Source organism: Musca vetustissima, unplaced genomic scaffold (assembly GCF_032173495.1).
Source record: "Musca vetustissima isolate MV318-11 ecotype Yass unplaced genomic scaffold, APGP_CSIRO_Mvet_v1 utg237999, whole genome shotgun sequence".
Classification (NCBI taxonomy): domain Eukaryota; kingdom Metazoa; phylum Arthropoda; class Insecta; order Diptera; family Muscidae; genus Musca; species Musca vetustissima.
The window spans coordinates 1-9,491 of NW_026885459.1; the positions used below are offsets into that span (position 1 = coordinate 1).

General features: G+C 37.1%; 1 protein-coding gene across 1 annotated transcript; it reads left to right on the top strand.

Moving 5' to 3' along the window:
* The first annotated feature begins 750 nt into the window (after positions 1–750).
* Positions 751–8,909, top strand: LOC133332729 (uncharacterized). The gene is made up of 2 exons (XM_061541106.1): positions 751–3,775; positions 8,836–8,909. Exons 1-2 carry the CDS (start codon positions 751–753, stop codon positions 8,907–8,909), a joined length of 3,099 nt encoding a protein of 1,032 aa, XP_061397090.1.
* The last annotated feature ends 582 nt before the right edge of the window (positions 8,910–9,491 follow it).

Genomic DNA, 9,491 nt, shown 5'->3' on the forward strand with positions numbered 1-9,491 from the left:
CTTTTACATGGTCGCACTGTAACTTGTTTGCGACATTCATATATTAATATATAATTCGTACATATATCAAGGTAGTTGGTGCTGTACTTTCTTCTTGTTCATTTTTTAGTTCACATTACGGCCGCTAGAGGGCGCTGTCCATATAAAGAAATTCGTAGAAAAACTAGATTTTTTCAAGATTTATCCAAATATTTCTTATTGTTCTTGGATATTTACATATTGCAATTCTGGTCTTCGACTGTGCTAAGGTGTAGTACATTATTCCACCACTAGAGGGCGCTCTACAAGTTCAAAACCACTTCGAAAACTTTAATTTTTTCAATATTTCCTGGGTTTATTTTAATCCTTTGGGCATTTATTAACTGCACATTTGTTCAGACTGTGTAATTGTTCGTAGTTTGCTCCACTGTAACCAGGGGGCGCTTTAAATAATTAAAAATACCTCGAAAATTATAATATTTTCAGTATTATTCTAATTTCTTCCGGATTTTCCTGGGATTTTTCGTAGACATTCACATACTACATTTATTTTCTTTCGTTGTTTTACCAATTGTTCATTCCTTCACCACTAGGTGGCGCTGAACAAAGAAGAAAATACAAAGAAAAACGCATTTTCCAACAAGTTCTTATATCTTCCAATCAAATTTGTTTGAGAAATTATCCTATTTCCTTCCGTTCTTATTGTTCTTCTTCTATTATTTACTAGTTTCTTGTTCTAAATCAATTTTCATTCATTTTCACTGATCAATCATGTCTTTGGAAGCCTTCATTCGTCAAGCCGATCGTCTGGTCACCTTCAATGCCGAAGTAGTCGGTGGTAATGTTCCCTTGACGTCTGCCCAATTCGTAAAAATTCACATTTCTGAAGTTAAGTCCTTATGGGCAGGCATCAAATCAGCGTATGACCAATTTATGTCCGATCGAGCTAGCGAAGAACAGAACGAGGAGGATGATGAACAGGAAGAAGATGCAGAAGCCGCTTCAGAGCTTGAGACATTCCAAGCCAAGTATAATAGTGCCTATATCACTTATTGCGAGTGCTTGGCTCGCCTTACACAGTTGTCTGAGGATCTCCAAACAGTTCCTAAAGAGCCGCCTGTTTCACATCCAAACCCTTCGCCTCAGAGTCCTAATGCTATGGTCCATAATGATCACGGTTCATATTATTCTTTCAATCTGCCTCCATGCGATACCGAAGTCTTCAACGGGGATTATATGTCATGGCCTACTTTCCGAGATATATTCACAGCCGTGTACATAAAAAATTCTAGGCTCAGTCCAGTCGAGCGATTGTTTCATTTGACCCAGAAGACTAAAGGCGAAGCTAGAGATATTGTTCAACGCGCACCTTTGACAAATCAAGGTTTTCAACTTGCTTGGAAAGGTTTGTGCGATCGTTTCGAAAATAAGCGAATTCTTGTTAATGGTCAGTTAAAAGTTCTATTCAATCTTCCTGTCATTAATTCCGAGTCAGCGAGTGCAATTAAGTCATTGCAACGCGACATAAATTCTTGTATTGCTGCGTTATCTCTGTACGATATCGACGTCAGAAGTTGGGATCCAATATTTGTTTTTCTTTGTTCGAATAGTCTTCCTGACTCAACTCTGACGCTTTGGGAACAAGGTTTGGCTGATAAGACTGTTATTCCAAAATGGGCTGACCTTGATTCTTTCCTTACGAATCGACATCGTACACTCGAATCCGTCTCCGAGATGCGCAATTATCCGAAGTCTGATGGTCATAAAACTAAATCCAATGTACATTCAAATAATTCGAAGTTCAGCTCATTCCAGACCAATGTTACAGCTCCAAATTGTCCATTGTGCACAAATTCCGCTCATATAATTCGAGAATGTCCTAGATTCATTTCTATGGATGTTGAACAACGAGTGGCTGAGATCAAGAAACAAGGTCTATGTTTGAATTGTTTCTCGAAAACTCACCACATAAAAAATTGTACTAGTAAAAATAATTGTTTCGAATGTCAGAGGCGGCACAACACTATGCTCCATGATCGTTCGACAAATAGTCGTCCATCAATTTCACCTACGAGCTCTACCAATTTAAGCCCACACTCCACTCCATTTTCTTCCAATTCAATACAGTCCACTAGTCCAGGGGGTGGAGTAATTCAAACATGCTTTACGTCCAACTCCCGGGGTGTTTTGTTAGGGACTGCGTTGGTGAATGTGATCCACTTAGGAGTAACGTATCACGCTCGTGTACTCCTAGATTCGGGTTCTCAAGGAACATTCATATCAGAACGATTCTTCAACAAACTCAAACTTCCGTATCAGCGTACCAACGTTCAAGTTTCTGGTCTTAATAATTCGACAGCTGCCTCCGTTCGAAAATTATGTTCTGTTGTGCTGTCCTCTCGATTTGATGATTCCGTTCAGCTTTCCGTGCAAGCATTCGTGGTTCCACATTTGTCTGGAAATCTTCCTTCCCGCACATTACCACCATCTTTGTTCTCACAACTTCCTTCAATTAATCTGGCTGACCCACATTTCTTCAAAAGCTCCAGCATCGATATCCTTATAGGCGGTGATTTTCTTCCAAACATCATGCGTGCTGGGGTAATGCGCGATATTTGCGACTCCTTAATGGGACAAGAAACTATCTTCGGATGGATTTTAACTGGCCCCGTTCCGGATTTCCCTCCACCAGCCTCTCTTATTTCCAATTTCTGCGAGGTCTCCTTAGTCAAAGAGATTTGTCATTCCTACGAAGTTGAGAACCTTCCTAGAGATAAGATTCTCCCTGACACCGATGAATATTGTGAGGAGCTCTACGTTTCCACTACAAAAAGGAATAAAGATGGTAGGTATGTCGTTCGTTTTCCTTTCAACCAAGGTTCCTCAGAGAAAATGGGCCTTGGTCGATTCCGTTCAAGAGTTATAAAACAATTCCATCGCAATGAGAGTCGACTTCTTCGTAATTCAGACTGTAAAAAGGAGTATGATCAGGTACTCAATGAGTACGTTCAGTCGAAACACATGGTCTCAGTTCCTAATCCATGTTTAAATAGTGATTCACGCCATTATTATTTACCACATCACACGGTTATTAAGCCGGAGAGCTCGACCACCAAGGTTCGGGTGTTCTTTAATGCTCCTTCCGATACGTCCAATGGTCACAGCCTGAACGATGTTTTGCACGCTGGTCCGGTGTTGCAATCTGACTTGACCACTTTACTTCTCAAATGGCGTTTCTTCCAAATTGTATTCAATGCGGACATCGATAATATGTACCGCCAGATTCTTGTTCATCCAGATCATACTCCATTCCAATGTATCATATTCCGCAACCACCCAGGTGAAAACATTCATGATTTCGAGTTACAAACTGTCACTTTCTGTGTCAATTGTGCTCCGTACTTGGCTATTCGCACTATTCTCCAACTTGCTGACGATGTTCAAGATTTATATACAATTGCAAGCGAGTTTTTTCATAATTTCATGTACGTCGATGACGTGATTTTCGGATCCCATTCTGTTTCGTCCGCCATTCGATCCAAAGCCGAACTCAAATCTGTCCTGGATTCCGCTGGTCTTTGCCTTCGAAAATGGAGATCTAATTCGAGAGACATTCGAGATCTTCCCAATGATCATATATTTCATGTAGCCTTGTCATGTTCTTATACAAAATGGGAGATCCTGTCTCAGATCCCCAAATTATTCGATCCTGCCGATTGGCTTTCGCCATGCACAGTTGTAGCGAAGGTTATTATGCAGAAGATATGGTCCGATTATGCAGAAGATATGATCCCAGGTATAAGTCCCTCCACATTGTCCAATTGGAAAATATTCCAGTCAAACTACTTAGTTCATGATAGAGTTCGAATTCCGATGCGGATCAGTTTTACTCCTTCGGCTGGCATTCAGTTCCATGGCTTTTGCGATGCATCCAGAAAGGCATACGCAGCCGTTTTTTACGTGCGAATAGCTATAGGTACGTCCGTATTCACTCACCTGGTGTATTCCAAGATAAGAGTTGCTCCAGTGAACACACTAGTCGCTATTCCTGTCGATTATATTCCACCAATTAATGCACTATTGTTTTTTCCTCCTTCCCAAAAAGCACAGACTTTCCTTTACAGCAGACTTTAGTATCCAGTGGCTACGGACATATATATTCTGGAGGTGGTCACTCTGAAGGAAGACTGTATCCTGGTACCAGCCCGTTCACAACTCTATATACATATATTTAAATACATTCAATTTGTTGTAAACAAGAGAGAGAGTGCTACTTTTTGGTTAATTTCTTTAGTTGCAGTTCCTGCAAGGGGGCCGGTAATGTTAACGCCAAGGTTAACTATGCTGGTCACCCTATTTTCTATTTTCCATTTTTCTTTTATTCGCCTAAATTTGCATCTCTCTCTTGGTACTAAATGCAAATGTTTTATGTTTTCCACTGGTTGTTTTCTTTGTTCTCATTGTAAATAAAAACACTTCTACTCTAACCAGCAAACACAACTGTCATTGGTAAGACTCGTTTCCAAATTCTATACCGAATTTTGTCCAATAAAATTCCACTATTTGGAAAATTCCCATTCTAAAACCCTTGTTTTTCTTTCTTTGGTTTTTTCATAACTATTCCGAGGAGAAATTATTCCTGCTCAAGAGACTATACTTTCCTAATTTCGGCAGCAGTTAACCATCCCAGCTTTTACAGGAAATCCAGTTTGGCATTTTCACTTGGATTTGACTATTTTTGGCGCCTTGCTACAATTGCTCATCGAATTCAATTCTTGAGTCAACTTTTTTTTATTTTTTATATACTAAACCAAGATCCATGCGCAAATTTCGCGAAAGGAAAAATATGTCGGTGATGCATGGACACATCAAAAAACTGGAAAACAATTCCCTGCTTTACAACTATGTTGTCAATTTTTATAATTATTAATTTTTTTCATTAGCTGAAATAAATCGGCATCAGTTAAATTAAAAAAAACCTGCTTCAAATTTAATAAATTCTTTTTTATCACCAACATTCCAAAGACACATGAGGTTTACAATTGTATTTGTATGTTTTCAATATTACAATTATTTCCCCAAAAATTTAATTTCATTTAAAAGGTCAGCTTATGTTACTCGTGAGAAAACAATAAATAACAAACCTCAAATTCCAATAACATAACTGAACACCATTTCTGTAAAATTAAAAGCATTTCTAAACACAAATGAGGCGCCTCATTTGCATTCTAACGCCCGCTAATACTGTTGTCTCAACAACAACCGTTAATGTCAACGCAAAAGCTTTCGCCCAAAAATTTAACTGGGGGTTTGCTAAAAATGTCTTCAACGAGACAGACCGTTATAGGAAGTTGTCACCAAAAAAACCTCAAACAATGTTGTTTTGCGGTCAAACATGACAACATAATGAAATTATAACAAATTAAAACAACATTTTGTGGTTTCCTCCGAAGACGCATTACAAATTAATAATTAGCTTCGTTTTTTCTAAACGCCAAGCATGTTGACAGTCAGCCGTCTTTGGTTAAACTTGCATTACCACAAGAATTTCCAACTGCTTATCACTGTAAAATCAACTCTACTTTAAATGAATTCACATTCCTAAATATGGGAAGGGCTAGACAGGGTTCATAGAGAAGACGAAGAAGAATAAGAAAAAATATTGAAAAGACATTGGGATTTTCCCACTGGCAAATCCATACATCCATCATATGTCCACTAAAACTTGCAGGAAGTTAATCCACACCTTGTCTAAGTATTGGTTAACTAATTAAAACTATTTCTATGCGGTGCATAATAAAAAATTCTCAGTAATAACGATAATAATAATGGCAGTAGTAATAATAAAACAAAAATTAATAAATTTTCCCAAAACAACAAAAAATTAAGTTGAAATTTAAACCAACAACTATTATTAGAAAAAACTACACAAAACCCATATTAACGGTTCTGGCCCCCATCACTGCCCATTAATATCATCAGTTATGACACGCACTTGGCTAACACTCAATTCCGTCAATGTGTGACCATTTCCGTTTTGATGCACCTGTGCCATATCCGCTTTTGACAACTTACCCAGCCATATGCAAAGTGTCCACACAACAACAACGAAAACGACAGCCACTCTGTCAACAACTACATGTACTGTTTGTTGCACAATAAAACGTCCAGAGTCTCTAAACTTAGAGACACCCACCACCTAGTGACCTCTACTAGGAATTGAAATGGGAAATGAATGTAAAACAAACGGACAACCAGTCTGACCACAAAAAACCTTTAGATAACCACCAACAGCTTCTAGCTGACCACAATTGTTGACCACCACCAGCACTACCGTTCAATTCCATTTTGATCATAAAATATTCATTATGATTGTTTCCAATCGAATTTGTCTGCCGGGCGGCCAGCCGTCCTCCTCCTCCTTCTATCGATATCAAATGGTTTGAAAATATTGTTGTCCATTTAGTTTTCAATTTGTACTCAGCCGCAAGCTATAATTATTTTGAGTCTCTCGCTGTCTCTCACACCCATCCCCACTCTCCTTGGTTGATTTGTATATATTGTTGACAATTCTTGTTGTTGTTGGCTTTGGTATTGGAAATTATTTGCTTCCGTTATGAAGATAGAAAAAAAGTAGTAAGAAAAATAAAAATTAGCTATGCAGATTATGTTTATATTAATGCAGAGATGGGTAAACTTAGGTGCAGAACAATATATAGAGAACAATTGGTCTTCATAAAGACCTGAGGTGACTATGCAGACCAATTGGTCTTTATAAAGAACTGGGTCTCTATAAAGACCAAGTGGCCTCCTAAAGTCCATGGGTCTCTACACAGACCAATTGGTCTTCATAAAGACCTGGGGTCTCTATAAAGACCAAGGGGTATCATAAAGACCAATTGGTCTTTATAAAGACTTGTGGTCTCTATACAGACCAATTGGTCTATATAAAGACCTATGGTCTCTATACAGACCAATTGGTCTATATAAAGACCTATGGTCTCTATACAGACCAATTGGTCTATATAAAGACCTATGGTCTCTATACAGACCAATTGGTCTATATAAAGACCTATGGTCTCTATACAGACCAATTGGTCTATATAAAGACCTATGGTCTCTATACAGACCAATTGGTCTATATAAAGACCTATGGTCTCTATACAGACCAATTGGTCTATATAAAGACCTATGGTCTCTATACAGACCAATTGGTCTATATAAAGACCTATGGTCTCTATACAGACCAATTGGTCTATATAAAGACCTATGGTCTCTATACAGACCAATTGGTCTATATAAAGACCTATGGTCTCTATACAGACCAATTGGTCTATATAAAGACCTATGGTCTCTATACAGACCAATTGGTCTATATAAAGACCTATGGTCTCTATACAGACCAATTGGTCTATATAAAGACCTATGGTCTCTATACAGACCAATTGGTCTATATAAAGACCAATGGTCTCTATACAGACCATTTGGTCTTTTTAAAGACCTATGGTCTCTATACAGACCAATTGGTCTTTATAAAGACCTATGGTCTCTATACAGACCAATTGGTCTATATAAAGACCTATGGTCTCTATACAGACCCATTGGTCTATATATATAAAGACCTGTGGTCTCTTCTATACAGACCAATTGGTCTTTATAATGACCTGTGGTCTCTATACAGACCAATTGGTCTATATAAAGACCTGTGGTCTCTATACAGACAAATTGGTCTCCTATAGACGAGGTCATCTAAATGTATATGCATTTTATATCCAATTTTCGATTGATAGTCTTTTATCATATCATATATGTTCAGCTCCGATCTTTTCAGGATTCCAAACACATTTCAATATCCCATCAAAGGTTTGATCACAGTTCAATGTCTTCAATGTTTTGATGTGTTCGGTGATATTGATATGTTGTATGTCGGTGCGGTCAACACCACCACTTAACAACTCCACCCATTTTAATGTCACGAATAAGCCTCCTGGATTTTCCACAACCAGTCAACAGGGTATCTGCTTTTAATAAGCCCAGGCTATTTAGCCACTACCAACAACCGCTGTCTTGGTAATATTTTATGTCAGGTGGACAATTACATGTCTATCGTGTTGTTGTTCCTACTTTTGTACTGAGAATTTTTAATTAAAACTTATTATAATTTTTGCTTATTTTATTTCGATTTTATATTATTTTCTTTCCATACAACTCATTTATTTCCCTTACACCATGCAAATTCAAAAAAAAAAAAAAAAATACATCACCGCGAAATTAATGCAAAAAGTTTGTTCATCGTTTGTTTTTATTTTTTTGCAGGTCAATGATCGCTTGGTGTGCCTGTGTTCGATAACCATCTGCAAGTGTTTGCGCCCGAATAAAAGAAAATAAATAAAACACAGATTTTATTTTTTGTGTTTTCATAAATTTAATTTTTTTTCAAATCAAAAAATACACTATTGAACACACGTCCAACCGAAAATTCAAAAAAACATTTGAATATAGGCATCCAAAACTCTGAAGTCGCAAACATAACGTTTCCGCCGGATATAGAAATACTGTTTTTGGTGGAATGAAAAGAAAAAGAAAAATTAAATAAAACGAAGAAAAAATATTATTATTGTTGTTGTTCTCTGCCGCCTATATTGCGCCACACACACAACAAGTGCACACTGCCAAAATAATAAAAATTATTGTTATTATTTTTTTATGGTGTTCAAAGTGTTTGTTCGATTATACCTCGATTCTTTACAATTATTATCAACACCGCCGCCACTACCACCACAACGACGATCACAAACGGTACCTTCACCAATTGAACTTCAAATTTGTTTTCTTGATAAACTTTTTTCTGCCCAGCTATTGCCGCTGCCATTGATCATCGTTTGGAGGAAGCTCACGTTCCGCTATTGGCAACAATCGACTGCAATTAAATAAATTCAAAAATCCATTTAAGATGTCTGTGGGTAAGTACAATTGTTATTGTTTATATATAAATGTGCATATATATTTTTATTAGATATGATATTAAAATTATTATTTTTTAATTGTAAATGTTAGAAAAAATATAATAACTTCGAAAGAAATATATCGTAAATGATTTCTAGAAAAGCATAAACTTTATATAGTCCTATAAAATTAAAATACTTTAAAAACAATCATAAATGTAGTCGGTGTCGGACCGACATATCACTAATACAAATACGAGATTCTCATGGTATATCTTAAGATACCTGATACATGAATTTAAAGAAAGATCCGCCAACCAATGAGAAGATAATGAAAATTTGGACTACTGTTATATGGAGGCATTTGCAAAAAGTGAACCGATTTGATACTTTTCGGTGGGAAAATTTGTCACCCAATGAGTAAAAAGTACTTAAAATACTAAATATTGGAGCTACCACGAAACTTGGCCAATAGTGATACAATGTTTGGAAAATAAAACGTGCCTAAACTCCCCAAAATATCGAAATTGAGGAGGTGCCTTTATATGGGTGGTAACTATTAGTTCC